General features: G+C 39.4%; 1 protein-coding gene across 3 annotated transcripts in view; it reads right to left on the bottom strand.

Moving 5' to 3' along the window:
• Malt1 (MALT1 paracaspase) overlaps positions 1 to 19,467 on the bottom strand; it is a 45,210-nt gene extending 25,743 nt beyond the window's left edge. For 2 of the 3 annotated variants that reach the window (XM_029547153.1, XM_021214708.2), the window contains exons 1-7: positions 19,076 to 19,467; positions 12,471 to 12,637; positions 5,821 to 5,942; positions 2,732 to 2,891; positions 1,957 to 2,135; positions 1,303 to 1,399; positions 703 to 735 (exon numbers count right to left, since the gene is read on the bottom strand). In XM_029547153.1, the coding sequence (XP_029403013.1) occupies positions 703 to 735; positions 1,303 to 1,399; positions 1,957 to 2,135; positions 2,732 to 2,891; positions 5,821 to 5,942; positions 12,471 to 12,637; positions 19,076 to 19,302 (985 nt within the window). In that variant the 5' untranslated portion in view covers positions 19,303 to 19,467. The remainder of the gene's footprint in view (positions 1 to 702; positions 736 to 1,302; positions 1,400 to 1,956; positions 2,136 to 2,731; positions 2,892 to 5,820; positions 5,943 to 12,470; positions 12,638 to 19,075) is intronic. The other variant, XM_021214707.2, reaches the window with a different exon arrangement.
• Positions 19,468 to 19,945: the final 478 nt, after the last annotated feature.

The following is a 19,945-nucleotide window of genomic DNA, read 5'->3' as shown; positions in this document are numbered from 1 at the left end:
AAAGACTATGTAACAGTTCAAGGAAGCAGCAATTGAAAAAATACTTTGCTATCCACAACCCTAATTTTTCAAATCAATATGATAGTACACAAAAGGGAGGTTGTCTAAGTTTTAGTATTTACTTATTACAATTTAAGTACAATGTTTTGGCTAATTAAAATAAGTTAGAATTTTATGCCAAGATGGATTTTCAGTTCTCTTTCCATGGTGAAAGTGGCATGTAAATAATCTAGAACACTGTAGTTCTGAAAATGCTTATCAATATTATTTTCAAAATATTTAATTGATAAAATATATCAAATAATATATCCATCCTGAAATTTTTACAGAAACTATGTTTGCCATTAAAATGCATCATAAGAAATAAAATAATGTAAACAAATACTTATTTAATATTTTAAACATATTTTATTACAATTAAAATTAACATTAAGAATTGCAAATATTCACTATTTCAAATAACATATAGAGAAGTTCTGGGTCTTATGTACAACAGGAAATCAGTTGAAGATTACTTTCGAAGTGTTTAATAGTGAAAATGTACAAAACTTTAAGAAGTAAGACACGGTGTCCCTCAATGAAAACGACTTATTAGAGCTAGTATTTTTTCTATCACTGCACATAGTGAGCTAGGACACTCCACCTCTCCCCAGAGTAACCAGCATGCAGGAGACTTGGTCTGGAACCAAAGGATTACACTACCTTCAGTGCACTCCACTGCCTCATCTGTTCTTCCTTATGTTAGAGAAAACAAATGTGAACATATTGTAACTCATAACCTTAAGAAGGGTAGTCATTAAATCAATAGAGATAAACACCACAGAATCAAGTTATCTAAGCAACATATGCATCAATATTCCTACTCTTGACAAAGCCACTGTAAATGTAGTCAATGTACAAAGAACAAACTCCAAAACCACATAATTCACAATAGGGAATACTGATCAATAATTATTTTTCATTTATGTGTCTCTGACTTTATATGTTTTATTTAAAATCTTTTTCACCAAATCAATCTTTTTCTAATTCAGAACTACAAGAAATATATTTTGGTACAAATATTTATGATAAACTGTAATACTTACAAAATAACTAAAATAGGATAAATCATTTTTGTTTTGCTCATTGTACAAAACTTAAAGAATTAATTTAGTATGAATTCTCTAAAATTCCCAGATAAAACAATGTAACTCCTTATATGTGATGTTATTAAATGGCACGGGACAAAAAGCAGTAGGGTTTCTTTGCTCACACCCTCCAGTGTATACAGCTTATATCTTACGCTGTAATAAAACAGCTTACCTATGATGACTTCTACCTTCTTACTATCTTGACTGTCTCGGTCATTATATACATGACACCAATAGGTTCCTTCATGTTCTAGATCCACATATGGAACCTGTATCAATATCAGAACATACATTTTTCTCTTCAACATTAATTTATAAGTTACTTAAGGTAAAAGTCATTGTATTCAAAAAATTTCTCAAATACAGCATTTCAAAAAAAATTATACATCCTTAAATTATCATCATTAATTAAGCTAAATACTAGTAAACAAATAATAAAATTATTCTAACAGTATAAAGTTTGGCACAGTAATATTTGACTTTTTTTTGTTGTTTATCAAGGCAGAGTTCCTCTGCGAAGCTCTGGCTGTCCTGGAACTCACTCTGTAGACCAGGTTGGCCTTGAACTCAGAAATCCACTTGCCTCTACTTCCCAAGGCTTAAAGGCTTGTACCACCACTGCTTGGCAATATTTGACATTTTATAATGAAGCCTGAGCTGAAATCCTGTCCTGTTGCAAATACAAGAAACTTATTAATACTGAAACATAAAGAACTTGAACTAAGAGTACCAAAAACATTCCAAAGAGTATGAATTTAAGCAGTTCTTTTACATCTTAATTATACCATTTATTTTACAAATTAATACCCCCAAATCAATTGCCTACCGTGTAATGCTTTTTTGTCTCATGTGTTAATGGTGATTCATCTTTAAACCACTGGTAGTGAGGCATAGGACTTCCAATAGCAACACACTGTAACAGCAACATGCTGCCTGGCACCAGCCTTTGCGACCTTGGTTCAACACAGATTTGTAACTTGGATTCTGAGATGCCATCCATACTTCCTTAAATTTAAAAAAAAAAAAAAATCTCTGAGTTAAACTTAAACCAAAACTTCCCTATAATTTAAACAGAGATATGTCTAAGTCTATCCTTTAGTTTTTACAGTCTTTAAAACCAAACTTAAAGTGATTTTTCATGAAACTACCACAAATGTTAAGAGACGTTCTAAGGACAAAAAGAATACTGTGGTGAACAAAAAACAGTTTTGAAATACTGAGATAACAGGTGGGTATACTCAAGAATATGGAAGTAAGGGGAGAAACTAAGCTTGAATTATAGATGCCACACTTAAATGGACAGGGCCACAGACATTAGCAGTTCAAGCTGAGCAGCAGGCACAAGAATGAGAAGGGCCACGTCATCTTCAGGAACAGACAAGTAGAGAATGACAATCAAACCATGTGGAGTCGGGGGGAGGGGTATGGGAAACTTTCGGGATAGCATTTGAAATGTAAATAAAGAAAATAATAATAAAAAAAAAAAAGGGAAAAAAAAAAACCATGTGGAGTCAACTCTTAATGACTCCTGCATGACATTTACACTCTGGAGTTATTTCTAAATAAACATGTAAACAAACAAACCTTCACTTGTCACTCACCCTGGAAGCTGTCTGTTACTTCTGCCACATCACACACATCCAGCTGTGACCACTGGCTAAATTCAAAGGTGGAACTATTGTTAACCCGGCAGACATAAAAGCCTGCATCTTTTACATGCACTGTGTTAAAAATAAGTTCTGATGAATTTCCATATGGGATCTGCAAAAGATCAGTAAGAGGGCACGCGTGAAGATTTCATAAAAAATCCAGCTTACGATACATGCTGTGTGAAATCTATGAACTGATTACAGACCTTTGAAAAGTATGTTTCTTTTTTCTTCAAATTCTAAAATGTTTGCTAGTTACAAAGTAAAAAGTAAGATTTTAGGACTGAAATAAATCCACAGTCTTTAACAAATCTATCAGAGAGGTTAACTGCTTCCCAGGTTTTGAGGTGCTCACAATTCATCATTAAAACAGTACACTTATTTATACAATTGCAACTTTTATAAGTAGCATAAAAAACCCCCACTACAATAGAATGAAGAAAACAAACTAGCTATTATTTTCCTTTCTGGCCAAATTAATTATGACTATATGGATAAACTATTTTATCTTGGGACTTCACTTTCTCATCTATAAAATACTTAAGAGAGGCTGCTTAACTCAAACTATATCCAGCTTCTTTGAAGTGTTTGGCTTCATGGAAAGCATAGATGTGATAGGAAGGAACGGCCATAGTAAGGTTTTTTCATTTTGGTCAGAACTTGAAGTAATGGTTAGTTTGTGTTCTCTTCATGTTACTCTCAGATTAGAGTAAATCTATCATAAATTCTCAGTTTTATCTTCATAAAGAAGAAGAAAGACTTTCACAACGAAGAAACATTGAGAGACTTCCCTAGTCTACCCTTGCTCTTCTAGAACACCTTTTCTTTGAGTATATTGGTTTGTTTTTTGAGATAGGGTCTTATAGTACAGCCCTGGCCAGCCTTGAACTCTGCCTCTCTGTCTCCCAAGTACTAACATTAAAGGCATGTGTGATCTGCTCAGAATCTCATCTTCTATGAAGAAACACACTTGATTTCTCATAAGTTAGATATATAAGCCTCTAAATTAATTTAGCAAACTGCCATGCATATGAATCGTTTAAAAACTTTTCTGTGCTTATTTATTTATTGGACTTATGTGTGTCAGGATGCACACATAAGTACTATGAAGTATGTGTGATGGCATAGAACAACTTTTGGGAATCAGTTCTCTTTTTTGATCATGTGAGTCTTAGGGATGAAACTCAGATCATCAGGCTTGTCAGCAAGAGCCCTTTCCTGGTGAATTGCAGATCCATGTTTTTCTTCTGGTAATTCTTTTTTTTTTCTGGAGACAGGATCTTTCTACATAGCCCTGGTTATCCTGGAATTCACTATGTAGATCAGGGTGGCTTTGAACTCAGAGACCCACTTGCCTTTGTTTCTGGAGAGCTGGGATTAAAGGCATGCACCACTATGCCTGGACCCCATCTTTTACAATTTTAAGATATATTTTATTTATGTCACTATATATGTGCTTGCCTGTATATGTGTATGAACACCATATGCATGCAGCACCTGCAGAGGCCAAAAGTGGCTGTCAGATCTCCTGTATCTGCCATATTAGTGATAAAAACCATACCTAGGTCCTCAGGAAGTGCTCTTAACTGCTGAGTCACTTCTCCAGTCCCTCCTAATCCATTTTTACCTACTATTTGCAGGGCCCAAGCTCAGAATCTAAGAGGGAAAAGTTTTTCCTCTTCAATAACCCATCTTCTCTGAAATTGTTCCGCATTTTCTTCTTGGTTTTAGCATGTTTCTTCCCTTTACCAAATCACTTTCAAAAAATACTCTAAATCCCTTCTATCACAAATTAGCCAACAAACACTTTTGTCTTTTCTTCCTTAGCAGCACTGAAGAAGTCGGTCATCCCTTTCTTCTTGAAATACTTTGTTTTTTATTCTTCTCTTTTGACTGTTCCATCTTTTTTTTTTTTTAATTTAAAGGTTTATTTATTTATTTATTATATGTAAGTACACTGTAGCTGTCTTCAGACACTCCAGAAGAGGGAGTCAGATCTCCTTACGGATGGTTATGAGCCACCATGTGGTTGCTGGGATTTGAACTCAGGACCTTCAGAAGAGCAGTCGGGTGCTCTTACCCACTGAGCCATCTCACCAGCCCAACTGTTCCATCTTTTAATTCCTTTCACTATACACCCTCATTGTTGTCTCTCTAGATATCCAAACTGAAAGTGTGATTCACTTGCATGTATAATAAGCATGATCTGAAGTCACACTCTTATTTTTCCTCCTAGACATAGACCTCTCCAGTCTTCTCAAACAAACAAAACAAATAAAAAACATATAGAGTAAACATGGCCAAGATACTCAAGTGGAAAAGTAGGAAGTCCTCCTTAATTTTTCTGTTTGCTTCCTCATGCTCTTCATCTGATTTATCAGTCTGGCTAACCATATCCTTAAAACACATGCTGAAATATGCCCTGTGATTCACCTTCATTAACTCACTGAGATCACACGTCAGGTATTTTTCAGCAACCCAGGCAATAGATAACCTGGTTGTCTTGCTGATCCCTGCCTTCTTCAAGTGACAAGTTTTTACGTAAAAACAAACAAATACACAAAAAAACCCCTCCCCCCAAATATAAATCCTTTGTTTAATCTAGGTAGTGGTGTTACACACTTTTTATCCCAGCACTCAGGAGCAGAGATAGGCTCGTCTCTGTGCGCTTGAAGCTAGCCTGGTCTACAGAATGAGTTCTAGGACCCCCAGGGCTACACACAGAGAATCCCTGTCTCAGAGAAAGAAAAGTTCCTTATTCAAACACTTTGCTGGTTCTTCATATCCTGTTACCATGCTGCTCATATTCTTCCTAGCTCTAAACTCACAAAAATGACCAGCCAGCCAACCAACCAACCAACCAACCAGCCAGCCAGCCAGCCAGCCAGCCAGCCAACTAGCCAGCCAGCTAACCAACCAACCAACCAACCAACCAGCCAGCCAGCCAGCCAGCCAGCCAACCAACCAACCAACCAACCAATTAGGCAAGCGACCAGCTAACTAACCAACCTAAGTAGAATTAAAAGACATTTAAAAATTACCTCTTTATTCATTTTGAACCATTGATATTGTACAAAAGGATGTCCAGTTGCCCGGCAGCACAGTTTTACAAACTGTCCAGCCAAAACTGCCTTGGATTCTGGATTTACAGTGATCTTTAATCCTAAAAACAAAACAAAACAAAACACCCAAAAAAACAAAAGGAGAGTTACAAAGAAGGGTTTGTAGAAAACAACAAAGAAATATTTTCAAAAGTTTTCATATTCATCTTTATCATAGTTTATTTCTTCTTTTCTGTCAGTATGTATCTTCAGCTGAAACCTTTGTAAAACAAGAAAAAACTTAACTGCAAAAGACTTTGATATACTCTACTTCTCCATGGTTGGGAAGAAAAAATATTTGCCACATTTCTCCAATTTTAAGATATACTTTTCCCCCTACATGCTAACATTCTGAGATCAGGATGCACCTTTTAAGACACCTGCCAGGCAGACATCATATCAAAGTTCTCAATGCCAACACACACACAGATACCTGGTCATAAACACTCATATGGCCAGCACTTCAACTGAGTTAGATGTCTAAGTGGTGCATAGGCTAGTTTTTTTTCAACTGGACATGAATTAGAGACCTAAGAAACTGAGCTGGTGTCTGACCAGAAGCTTCACCCCTACTGACTAGTATTCATGGTACCCTGTACACTACCAATTGAGAAAGGTAATTAAAGGTAATTATCAACATCTCCCAGCTACAAACCATGTAACTTCCAACAGTGACCTGTCTGATGGTGCAATTGCAGCACAAATGTCATGGGAGTAACCAAACACTTTTGATTAAATTTAAGGCCTACTCCACGAGATGGAACCCATTGCTAACATCCCTAAAATGATCAAGAACCTGAGACTTGATAAGTCATGGGCCAAGGGGGAATACTATTATTCTGCAAAAAGAACATAGCAATAAAATGACCCCTAATGACATATTGCTATACTCATAGATCAGAATATTGTTCAACCCTTATCAAAGAAGCTGCTTCTTGCAGTAGACAGAAATAACACAGAGACCCCCCCAAGTGGACAATGTGCAGAGTGAGAGACTTTAGAGCATTCAGTTTCTTCTTCTTCTTCTCTCATATATTACATTCCTACTACAGTTTCCCCCCCCCTTCCCTCTCCCAGTCTCTACCTCCTCTTTCTTCCCTCTCCCCCAGACTCTTGCTCTCCCAGCCCCTGACTCCCTTCAGAAAAGAGTAAGCCTTCCAGGGACATCAATCAAACATGGCATAACAAGCTACAATAAGCCCAGGCACATACCATCATATCAGGGTTGAATGAGGTAAAACAGTAGAAAAAGAAGGGTCTCACAAGTAGGCAAGAGTCAGAGCCAGCCCCTGATCCCACTATTAGGAGTCCCACCAGAACACCAAGCCATAGCATATGTGCAGAGACTTAAGTCAGACCCTCACAGGTTCTCTGATCTCTGTGAGCCCCCATGAGTCCGGGTCAGTTGATTCTGTGGGCAGTGTTCTTGTGATGTCCCTGATGCCCTTGGTTCCTCCCATCCTTCCTCCTCCTCCTCTCCAAGACTCTCTGAGCTCACCCTAATGTTTGGCTATGGGATTCTGCAGCAAGCACTCTGTCTTAAATGAGGCATCTCCATAAAGCCCTTCCCCTTAAGGCCCAGGGATCTATGCAAAAGAGGAGGTGGTAAGACTGTAAGAGCCAGAGATAGGAGATGGCTCCAAGGAAACAGTGTCTTCCAGAAACAGAAGGGCTGTGCACATATGAATTCAAAGACACTGTAACAGCATGTACAAGACCAGCGTAGAGCTCCACCCCTAAAAAGTCAGGGACCTCTATGCTACAGTTATCTCTTAAGAGCATCTCTGGTTACAGTTCCGTAATAACTGGAACAAAATATGGCAAAATCAGACTGAAGTTCTTCCTTTAGTCAAAATAATCAAGAAGCTATTTGTAATTGATGCCAGCCAGCAAAGCAAAGGGAAAAATCAGTTTTCTACAATGGAGCTGAATATATCAACCACAGTCCAGGGCAGGCCCTCATGTCTAGTAGCTGGCCAGGTTGTGTGTGTATGTGGGGGTGGGGTGTGTGTTCATTTTATTTTGTTGGTTTTTTTCCTTACTAGTTGAGTTTTACTTTTTTTTTTTTTAAGATTTATTTATTTATTATATGTAAGTATACACTGTTGCTGTCTTCAGACACTCCAGAAAAGGGCATCAGATCTCGCTATGGATGGTTGTGAGCAACCATGTGGTTGCTGGGATTTGAACTCAGGACCTTCCGAAGAGCAGTCAGTGCTCTTAACCACTGAGCCACGTCTCCAGCCCAAGTTTTGCTTTTTATTTTGTTGCTTGCTGTCAGAGAGAAAACAAAGTTGGGTGGGTAGGGAGGAAAGGGGATCTGAGGAGTTAAGGGAGGGGGGAATAACAAAGTAGATTTATGAAAAATGTTAAAGAAAAATCTGTTTATTATTATGTATGTGTATATAACTATGATGCATGTGTGTATGGTGCATGCACAGGTGTGTTTATACATGTATGCACTTGTGATGAATACCAGGCACATCAGAACTAGAAGCAGTTTAACAAATAATTCAAGGAAGACAGATCTCAAGCAAAGTAGTCAACCCCTGTGCTAAAGAAAAGTCCAATGAGAGAGCTAGCAGTAGGGTGAGCTCATTCCCAAGGGCTTCTTTAGAAACTGTATTAGGTGCAAGAACTTAGGAGCACATGTTTCAGAGCAAGTCTGCACTTACCTTCAACTTCATGCTAGTGGCCACTAGAAGTGACTCCCAGCTCTGCTGTAGCTACTTTTAGCTTTCAGAACAAATAAACAGGAATCTAAGTTAGCTTCCCAAAAGTCAGGGACCGTTATGCTACAGTTATCTCTTAAGAGCTGTTTCTGGTTACAGTTCCATAACAAGTGGAACAAAATATGACAAAAATCAGACTAAAGTTCTTCCTTTAGTCAAAATTAATCTAGTTTCTTGCATTTGGATCTGAAAGGTCTGATAATATGCTCATAGCATTATCTACAGAATACATCTTGCCCTAACCACATCTCTCTGCAAAGACTATCAGAAAAAACAAATACAATGCTTTCTATGGAATAAGAAATAATGCTTCCTGTAAAATGGCATAAGTACAATAAGTACAACATAGAGAAAACACTAGCATGCTTTACATCTTCATTAAAATTGATGAATGCAATGCACTGGGCTGGAGAGATGGCTCAGTGGTTAAGCACACTGACTGTTCTTTCGGAGGTACTGAGTTCAAGTCCCAGCAACCACAGGGTGGCTCACAACCACCTGAAATGGAATCTGATGACCTCTTCTAGTGTGTCTGAAGAGAGCAACTATGTACTTACATAAAATAAGTAAATCTTAAAAAAAAAAGAATGCAATGCACTAAGCCAGGTGTGGTGGTGCATGCCTGCCTTTAATTCCAGCACTCAGAAGGCAGAGCCAGGCAGATTTCTGTGAGTTTGAGGCCTGCCTGGTCTATAAATGGAGTTTCAGGACAGCCAAAGTGATTATATACAGAGAAGCCCTGTTTCAAAAAAACCTGAAAAACATGCAAAAAAGAACGCAAAGTACTAAAATGGGAAACTGGAGATCAGATAAACTTATACACACACACACAATTTTCTTTTCAAGACAGGGTCCCACTATGTGGCTCTGACTGTCCTGAAACTTACTACTTAGACTAAGATGACTTCAAACTCAGAGATCTGCCTGACTCTGCCTCTTAAATTCTGGGATTAAAGGTGTGCTCCACTATGCCTGGCTTATAGTTGTTTTCTTTTTTTTAATAGTTGTTCTAGATTTGTCTGTTCTACGGAACAAAGACCTTTTAATGGGAAAAAAATAATTGCCTTGTTCATCTCTGAATTCATATGCCTGAGACCATGAAGATAATAAGTGTTGAATACAAAAAGTGTTCAATTAATAATTCTGAACAAAGTCACAAATTAAACTGATTTTTAATAGAGCTTACATTTTTCTTAAGACAATCTTATTCTCAGATTTGTTATTAAAACATAAAAATAAGTTGGGTAGTGGTGGCGCATGCCTGTAATCCAGTACTTGGGAGGCAGAGGCAGGCNGATTTCTGAGTTCGAGGCCAGCCTGGTCTACAGAGTGAGTTCCAGGACAGCCAGGACTACACAGAGAAACCCTGTCTCAGAAAACCAAAAAAAAAAAAAAAAAAAAAAACCACAAAAAAAAACACAAAAAACCTTAAAAATACAGTTAACAAAAACATAAAAATATTTTCTATACTTATTTTTGTTTGTTTGAGACAGTATTACTCTGTAACTAAAGCTTGTTAGGATGCACTCATGTAGCCCTGGCTAACTCACAGCGATGCTCTGACGTCAGCTTCCTTGGCTGCTGGGATTACAGCATGCGCTATCATTCCATGTGACTCCTGTAATCTGTGAGGCAGAGGATTCCCCATTCACTAAACATGAGAACTTAGTAGATGGTGTAGTGCATTAGGCTGGTGGAGTTCGGTCCTTACACTTTAGGACATTCATTGTTGAGAAATGGGCACCAATTGTATGTGGGACATCTGATTTGCATTTCATTGTTCCTAGTCAACAGGCTCTAGTTGAGGAAGCCAAACACTCAATACAGTACTCTCCAAATAAGGTATGTAAAGGTATATGGTAAACAGAGAATGGCTGGGTCCATGTTTCCTCCCTCATAATCTAGGACCCTTTGTATTTGTGGTCAGGTCTGGTTACATCTCCAGGGTCTGTTGACTCTTTTCCTTATCCAACCAGTCTATTTTTGTTTGGTGATCCACGGGGTTCATGGAAAGCTGACTCAGCCTAATTCCATTCTTAGCTTTAAGCCAGGCATATCAGCACATTCCATGTCCTTGGCTAGAGTGATAGTATTAGGGACAAGCAAGTGAACAGAACTAGTTAACTAGAATAAACCTGCTTTTTGCTTAGAATTCTGGGACAATGATAAATGAGACTAAGAATATCCATCAGACATTCTAGGCTAGGTGAGTGTCAGTCATAGAAGGAAGTCAATATCAAGAAAGATGAGGAAAAACATTAAACTTGTGGCTATCTCTACTTCTTAGGAAGCCTTATCTACTTTTGGGTGTTTCAGGTAGAAATAATATATTACCTTCAAGACATCAATTTGAGTTTGGGTTTCTCATAGGTGTAATTGACAATTTACTACTATATCTTATGTCCCTAATTTCTCATATTAAACATATATCATAGGGCTGGAGAGATGGCTCAGTGGTTAAGACTGTTTAGTGTTTTCACCGAAGATGTACGCTGAGTTCCCAGAACTCATCAGTGGGCAGTTTATAACTACCTATAACTCCAGTTCCAGGGTTCCTCTGCCCTCTGGCCTCTGAGAGCATCTGCATACATGTAGTGAATACAGACTCATGTAGGTGCATACACATAAACATAATAGTACACACAAATAATTTAAAAAGTCATAATCAATTTGGATATATATAAAAAGACATTACTATACCAAAATTATGTAAAACAGAGACCATAGATCAAATCCATAGTATTCAGCCTTTCTAGACTTGACTAGATTCTTCACTGCTAATGGGGACATATGGCCATATGGAATGTTGGAAAGGAGGCTTGCACTGCGGCTGCCAACAGGCAATGTTTGTTTATCTCAAACAGGATCTCACTATGTAGTTCAGGCTGGCCTTGATCTTCCTGGGAACACAGACATCGACTACCATACCTGGCCCAATCAAACAACTTTGATGTCATTGTCCTTCCTCTCTTGATGTTGCTGTCACTGATTAAGTCCATCTGCAGCTATCTGGAGAATAGACTGTTTTCTAATTTTTAAATATCCATTTCTCCAGCCTGTTTCCTGTTTTTTTTTTGTTTTTTTTGTTTTTTTTTTTTTTAAATTTTGCATTGTATTTTTATTTGTGTGTTTGTTTTTCTGTATATAAGCAGGTGAGTGTAGGTGATGTCAGAGGTCAGAAGAAGACATTGTATCCCCTGGAGCTGGGGTTACAAGCAATTTTGAGTTACCCTGACATGGGTACAGGAAACCTTGCTCTGGTCCTATGGAAGAACAGCAAGTGCTCTTAACTGACGAGCTGCTATCTTTCTAGCGCCTTTTTCTCTATTCTTCACATGACTTTATATGTGAAAAGCCTCACTCAATACAGGGGTACTAAGATAAATTCATATAGCTAACATTTCAAAAGTATTACAATGATAAAAAATAGTGAACATCTGATCTCACTTTACCTCATCCTTATATACACATACATAAAAAATGTACATTGTGTTTTGGGCTATACTATTTTCGTGTGTGTTACAGAAACCTAACATGTAAATATGTTAGCATACATTTTCCTAGAATATAGGCATCTTGTGGACTACAATATTATGGCTTAATTCCCTAATATCAAATATGTGGGTTACACTCAAAATTTTTAAACAATTGCTTAAAAATGTTTTGTATAGCTTGCTTCTTGAACTACAATTCAACACTTTTGATGTCTCAACATGGGGGAAAGGGGAATGAGGCTCTTCTATGTACTTATATTTTCCAAAAATATTGAATACAATTTATCTGGTCAAAAAAAGGTATTCTTCTCTAAATTTGACTCCATGAATTTCTGAAGAATAGTCCTGAAGTGGGGGGACCTACCTGGGGGGTTAAGAAGCGGAAGAACCTCAGTGTGCTCCAAAGCCTGCAGGAAGTCGCTCAGTTCTGTGACTGTACATCCTTTTTCACCCATTAGTTTCAATAAACACAAACTTGGGCTTCCCTCTGGCTCCAATACTTTAAGAGAACACTGTTCCAGGTCCAGGCAACTGAAACAACAGATTTAATTCATGATACGTCTAATATGTAGCTGGACCATTCATTGTAGGTGCTGTATAGAAAAAAAAACCTTGGTTGGTAGGAAACTAATTACATTATGAAAGCTAGGGCCCTTTCCTCCTCTGCTCCCTCTTCCAGCATTCCTTTCCCTTCTCTGATCTCTTCACCTCTTTAGCGCCTATAATTATTAAGTCTGAAGGATGGGAGAAAAATTTAATCTTGATACAGATCAAACTTTTATCCTTCAATTAAAAGTGAGAAAAAGGCCAGAAATTTGCTTTACTCTTTCCTTCTTTCCCATTATTTATTTAGAGACAGGGTCTTACTATGTAGCTCTAGTTGGCCTAGAACTCAAAATATAGACCAGGCTGACCTTGAATTCAGAGAGCTATCTGTCTCTTTCTCCCAAGTGCTTAGTGCTAAATCACCACATCAGGCCTCTCTTTTTCTTTTTCCCTTCCCTTCCCCTCCTCTCTCCTCCCCTCCCCTCCCCTCCCTCTCTCCTTCCCCCTCTCTTCTCCTCCTCCCTCTTCCTCTTCCTCTTCTAGTTTTTGTTGTTGTTTGGTGACAGGGTTTTTTGGTGTAGCCCTGGCTGTCCCTAGAATTCTCTCTGTAGACAAAGCTGGCCTAGATTTCAGAGATCCACCTGCCTCTGCCTCCTAAGTGCTGGGATTAAAGGTGTGCACCACTACTGCCCAAACATTAAAAAAAAAAACAAAGAAAGTATTTTTATTTGTGTATCACAGACTCTACAGTTAAGAGTTGCTGTCACAATCAAGGCACAAAAGGTTTGAAAAGCTATAGATGATAACCACTATTGGATTCAACCTCCCTTGATTATTTTAGAGAGCATTTCTGATATACTTCCAGGTGAATCTTAAGCATGATATATGTCCAGGTAACAGAATTACAATTCTGTTAACTTTTTCTTTAAAGATGAAGTAGAATATGACCCAAAATGAAGGCACTAATTAGTAGGCCAGATGCTGCTCTCTGAAAAGAATAAGTCCCTCATCTCATAAGGCCAAAATTGTATGAACAGATATGAACAGTGAGAGAAATATTAAGAACATAGAAGATGATATCTCAAAAAGACACTGAATAAGAATATCAATGTTATAAAGTCAGCAACTGAAAAAGGCATAAGAAGTCCTTGTCAAAGACCATAGATTAGAAATAAGTTACTAAGTTTTCAAATGAATATGAGATTCATAAATACTTGAGTGCAGTATACAAAATATACATTTTAGGACTCAGAAGTTTACCAGGCACTGACTGATACATGAAATTAATAGGCCATCTCATCAGATATAACCAAGGGATGTCTCAATTCATATAGAGAAAAAGCTTAGTAGCCAGTTTTCCTTCCTAACAAAGTACAAAGATCAAACTAAAGTTATTCTGTTCCAAAACAAGGTATAAAGATGAGAGGAGGATTTTGTACCATTTTGTTTTACTGGTTTTCTGCATGGGCACTCACTGGCTTTGGGCTAAGGTAATGTGTTTACATACCCAACTTTTATCTTTCATTTTTTAGTTATGTTTTTGTAAGAGTGTCCTTTGATGTGGTTTCTATAAACTTGAATTTGGAATTTAAAGAATTTCTTTATTATGAAAACAGGTGAACTTTGCTTTTAAAAATTATTTTTAGGTACTAGAGAAATGGCTCAATGGTAAAGAGAACTCAGCACCCCTCTAGAGATCTAAGTTCAGTTCCTAGCACCCATATTCCATAGCTCACAATCACCTGTAACTCTAGCTCCAGAGAATTTTTTTTCACTTCAGACAGAAAAGCAATTGGAGGGTTTTAAGTAGAGGAACAAGCCTAATTTAAGGTTTTTTTATTTTACTGTTTTAGGTTCAGGTGGCTTCTGGCTTAAAATGGTTTGTACCCCATTCTCCCCAGTGCTAGAATTACACGTTGTACTTATCACACCTCACTTAGCTTTTCTCTGAAGCAGGGTTTATATATCCTAGGTGTGTCTCACAGTCCCTATGGAGAGGACCTTTAACTTCTAATTCTCCTGCCTCTACCTTCCAAATGCCAGATACAGGCATTTGCTACCATATGTGGTTTATGTGGTGCTGGGGATAGAACCCATGCACACTAGGCAAACACTCTGAGCTACAGTTCCAACTTGCTTATTAATATTCAGAAATAAGCACTGTTACCGTTGTGTTTAGGACAGGTTGGAATGGGAAGGGAAGGAGAGAGAAATCAAGAAACTATTAGAAGGAATTGGGTGAGATATGTAGGTTTAACCGTAACCTTGTATGGCAGTGGATGCCATATTCTAAATATATATTGGACATAGAGCAATCAGGAATTACTAACAAAAATGATATGTATACAAGTAAAATAACTGGATTTTCTGGTCTGAACAACTGGAGAGATGTAGTAACTTACTTAGATACAGAAAACTAAGGGAAACAGGTTTATAGGAGAGTACCTATTAAGTGTGGGACATGTTACATTTAAGATGCCTATTAATCACTTGAGGAGAGGGCAATAGCTACCTACATACATCTATCTGGGAAAAGCAGATATTTCTCATTGTAATGAGCTTGACTGTATTCAAAACCCTGAATGAAGGACAGTATTAGGAGAAGATTAGGTAGAAAAGCACTTAGAAATAAAATGAGACAGATAATGGGAGACACTTTCATTCATCTTTTTAATATGTTTCCATTTTCATCATCATCTGCTTGAGGGTAGGACTTCTGCAACTAAAGAGCATCTTCTACACTGCGGACAAGCAGCAACAGATGGTTTCCCCTTGGCTCATGTTTCACAGCTCCACTCTCAAGCACTCTGCTTAGAGGATTTAGATACTTTAAGCTTTCTGAAAGTTCTGCCAATCCTTGTAGTTTAGCCATTCCACTCACCACCAATTATCATACGTTGGCACACTAAGAGTATGTTTAAACTGGAAGAAGGCAGCATCCAATTTTATCCAAACAATGTGAAACATGCCTTTAATTTCTGCACCTAAGAACTGAGGAAGATCTCTTTGTGTTCATGGCTAGCTCTGTCTATATAACAAGTTCCAGGTTAGCTAGGGCTATAGAAATCCTGTCTTTAAAGAACCTGATATTAGATCAGTTTGAACAGAATCAGGATCAGTAGCTATTGGGAGCTAGAGTACATGCAAAGAATCAAGCTGAATCACCAATAATCACACCAATAATCATATCATTAATCAATTGTAAAAACATTTTCGATATTCCTAATCTCTGGGGACAATGCAGAATGGACTCTTACTATGATTTATATTATTAAATTCTCATTTAATGTAAAGAAAGATGTAAAGACTGAGGGGAAAATGTGGCAAGAGGCTGAGCATGGTGGCACTTAAAACGCAGAGGGGGCAGGATCATGATAACTTCGAGGCTAGCCTGGTCTATGTAAGTAAGACCTGGTCTCAAATCAATAAAAAAGAAAGAGAAAAACAAACAAACAAGCAAAAAAAAAAAAACAAAAAACAAAAAGGGCAACAATTTGAGATTAGGGCTATGACTTCAATGACTGAGAAAAGTAGTTCACATTCTCCCATAACTTGTTACATACCCTCAACCAGACTCTCACACTGCAATCAGAGGGCAAGGTCTTTACAACCTTCTATCATCAAATGCTTTCCTTTCATTAGTATGACGTCATTTGAACTTTTCAAACAATACTAGATATAATAATAGCAATCACCAGCTGACCCTGCGTATCCCTTTGGCTCATATACTCTAGCTAACTTCTATTATTGTTTTTGCAACAGCGTCTTATGTAGCACTGGCTAACAGAGAATTCACATTGATCTATCTGCCTACCTCTGCTTCCTGAATGCTGGGTTTAGTGTGCACCACCATGTCTGGCTTTCAGTACTAACTTTTAATGGTAACTGATTCTTCTAATCTCAATTGATATGAGTTCAGTATTTCCAGATTCTCCATTCCTCCCAACCCCAATTAACCCATACAGAGCTATCTAACCACCATCTTGGAAGACTCATGAAACTATAAAACATAGTTTTATATAAACTATATAAAACACTTTATCAGACTCTCTACCTTGAATTCTAAGATTCTAAAGATGAACAATAAGTAACTGGCCTTCTTTCTATACTACTCCTTCTAAAGTGGCTTCAAACTTTTCTCTAAGTTCCTCCCAAAACAATAGTTAACACTACAGTTTACTTAGTAAAATTGTACTGAAGGCTTAAGAAGAGAAACCTAATACCCGGCATTAAGTACCCACTCCTTTTGTAGTCTAGTAGCCATGCTTCTTTTAGGCAGCGCTTGGTAGATTGACTTGTACGTCTTCATCACCAAATTGGCTCTCTCCAGGAAGCCTAGGGCCTTCCATAACTGGATTTACAATTAACACCAGAATACTCTGCAGATCTACCCACAAAGGAAACAATTTCTTGTAGTATGAAAGTCTAGACGTTGAGAAATTTATGAAGCTTGAATGATACTTTGGACCTATTTTATAAAACTCAAAGCCCAAGGTATTTTTCCCAGTACAGAACTCAAGTCCTCTGTCTGTTCAGCTTTGCTAGTTCACTGTTTGTCTGACTTTTTCTCTGAGACAGAGTCTCGTGTACCCGATGCTGGTCTTGAACTCCTTGGTCCTCCTGCCTCTACCTCCCAAGGGCTAGGATTATAGGTATGTGTCTAGCTTAGTTTGTCATTCTCTGATTTTTTTAAAAGTCAGGCAACATGAGCCTTTTCTACTTGGGCAATAAACCCATAGCAACATTACTCTTTGCCTCAATCCTAAACTCTGAAGCTCACAGTTGTTGGGAATGTTGAAGTAGATAATGCTTTTAAACAGCACATTGTATATATTACGTGTTCAATAAATGATATTATTTACACTCAACTTAGCATTCCATATGTTACTGTGATTGCTCCAAAATAATGGTTGATTAGAACTTCCAGCTAATAAGAAGCACTCAACAAATACAATCTTGAACAAAGGATTCCTCTCTCTACTTAAAATGTATTTGCCTAAGAGAAGTTCTATGTATAGCACAAAATAAGAAATGACTTCTGTTCCTAAGCTTATAAAGATGTATACAAATAATTACAGTAAAAGTCAAAACTTAGTTATTTGACAGAAAATAGAGCACTTAAAGGACAGCCTGAAATCTTGACAACAGTACAAAGCAGTGGTCTAAAGTTCTGATAGGGAACACCTAGTGCAGTTTCTAAGACTACTTTCAGGTTGTTTATGAGGGTAAAGCATTTTTCATAATAGTACTAAGACCCTATTTTCTATTTATTCTTAAAAGAGAAGTTTCTAGAGTTCTGATACTTATGACACTGTAATAGAATGAATCACATATAGAAAAGAATATAGATCTGCAATTAAATTAAGATACCATAAAGATGTCCAAGGCATTCAGCAGTCTGAGGCAAGGAAACTGCTACAAGATCCAGATCAAACTGGTTGATAGTGTTTCAGGCCACCTCAGGCTACCTACAGTGAGATCCTGTCTCAAAAACCAAGAAGAAAAAGACTTCAATACATGATGATGCCAGTTTGAAATCCCAGCATTAGGGAGACTGAAACAGGAGGTCAGAGAAATCCGTGGACAGGTTAAACTACATAGCAAGATCTTGTTTAAAAACAACAACAAAACAAAAACAAAAACAAAAAAACGAAACCAAAGCAACCCACCAACCAGTCAAGCAAGCAAACAAAAATCTCAAGCAACAGATTTAAAAAATGTTAACCAATGCTCTATTTGTTTTTGGACAAACTTTTTCTGAAGAAAAAAAAAACTGACATTATTTCTGCTACCATGCAAGAATTACTTTTAAGATAAATATTTTAGGAGTTATTAGTTTGACTTTCAAATAGAATATCTGTGCACACCTGCGAAATATATAGAAGGCACACAAAGGCTATTTGTGGTCTTCCATAATTCTCAGGAGGGGAGAAGTCTTGAGATCCCAGATTTTAAGAATCGCTGACTGTGGCACCAAGTCACGTCAGTGTGGTCTCTTTCCTCAGCCGGGAAAGTCGTTTAATTTCTTAGAGTCTAATCTTCATAGTGAAGATTGGTAAACTCGTGGGACTGTAGCCGACGATGAGTTTAGTTCCAGGAACCCCTGCACGCTTCACCCCTCTCCCTGCCAGAGTCCTTTTAGACCACCCTTTGGGTACCGAAGGCTGTGTCCGCATCCCTGTTTTTTGCTTTAAACCCCACTGGATTACAACCCTGCAGATAAGCGTCCCTACGCTTAACACAACGCTTGTGAACTTGCAGAGATCGCTTTCCAGCTTTAGGGGCGGAGAAGGGTCGGGAAGATGTGAAGGGGGCCACTGGGCCATCAGGGCCAGTCCCTTCCCGACCCCGGAGCCCACGTCGGTCTCGCGCGTCTCCGTATCACGGAGCACACCCCTCCGCCCGCCTGAGGGTCCCGCTCACCTGAGCCGGAGGCGTCCCCGACTGCCCGCCAGCTCGGCCAGCTGCCGCCAGCCCCGGCCCTCCGGAGCGCGGTCTAGGCTCTCGCTGAGCCTCCGCAGCAGCGGCTCCGGCAGGCGGTTGAGGGTTGCGCCGGCTGAAGGGGAGGTCGAAGGTCCCGAGGACGCGGTCGGGGGCTGCTGCACGACCAGGGGAGAGGAGGCCTGCAGCGGCTGTCCCCACAGCGACATGGCTACGCCGGTGGCCTCGACTGCCCAGCTCCCGCCGGTCACCTCAGGCCTCGGCGTCCGCGCACCTTCCGCTGGCCTCTCGGCGTCCCGGGAGCCGTAGGAGCGGAAGGAGAAGTCGCTGCACGGCGAGGCCCTTACAGGAAGAAGCACTGCTCCCGGGCGGCGAAACAGGTTCCCCCGTGAAGCCGCGCGGCGCGCCAGCCGAGAAGAGGGGCGGGGCCTGCCTACTCGTGTATGGGCGGGGCTTGGGTGGCGCTTCTCCACTGACAAGGAGCGATGAGTTAGGGGCGGGGCATAGGGCGGGGCACGCTCCTCAGAGCAAGCAGTTTCACCTGTGGCGACCGGGGCCGGGGGCAAGGGGCGGGGCCTGGCTTCGGGTTGTGGGCCGCTGCCTCCGTCACTGGGGAAGTGCTAGCCTTGGGGGTGGGGCATGGTGTGGGCGGGGCATGAGGCCGCACCTCCCCTGCCGCTTCCGAGTCGGCGGAGCAGGAAGGGATGGGTGGGTGTGGTTGGAGGAAGCGGCGGAGGAACTGGCACAGCTAGGAAGCCTGCGGCGTAGGAGCTTCCCGGGACCGTGGGAGGATGCTTACCTCACACCGGAGAGGGTAGCACGCGCTTCCCGGAGGCGCCCCCACGCGCGTCC

The sequence above is a fragment of the Mus pahari genome, chromosome 15, assembly GCF_900095145.1.
Source record: "Mus pahari chromosome 15, PAHARI_EIJ_v1.1, whole genome shotgun sequence".
Taxonomy (NCBI): Eukaryota; Metazoa; Chordata; class Mammalia; order Rodentia; family Muridae; genus Mus; species Mus pahari.
This window is presented reverse-complemented; position numbering and strand designations above follow the sequence as displayed.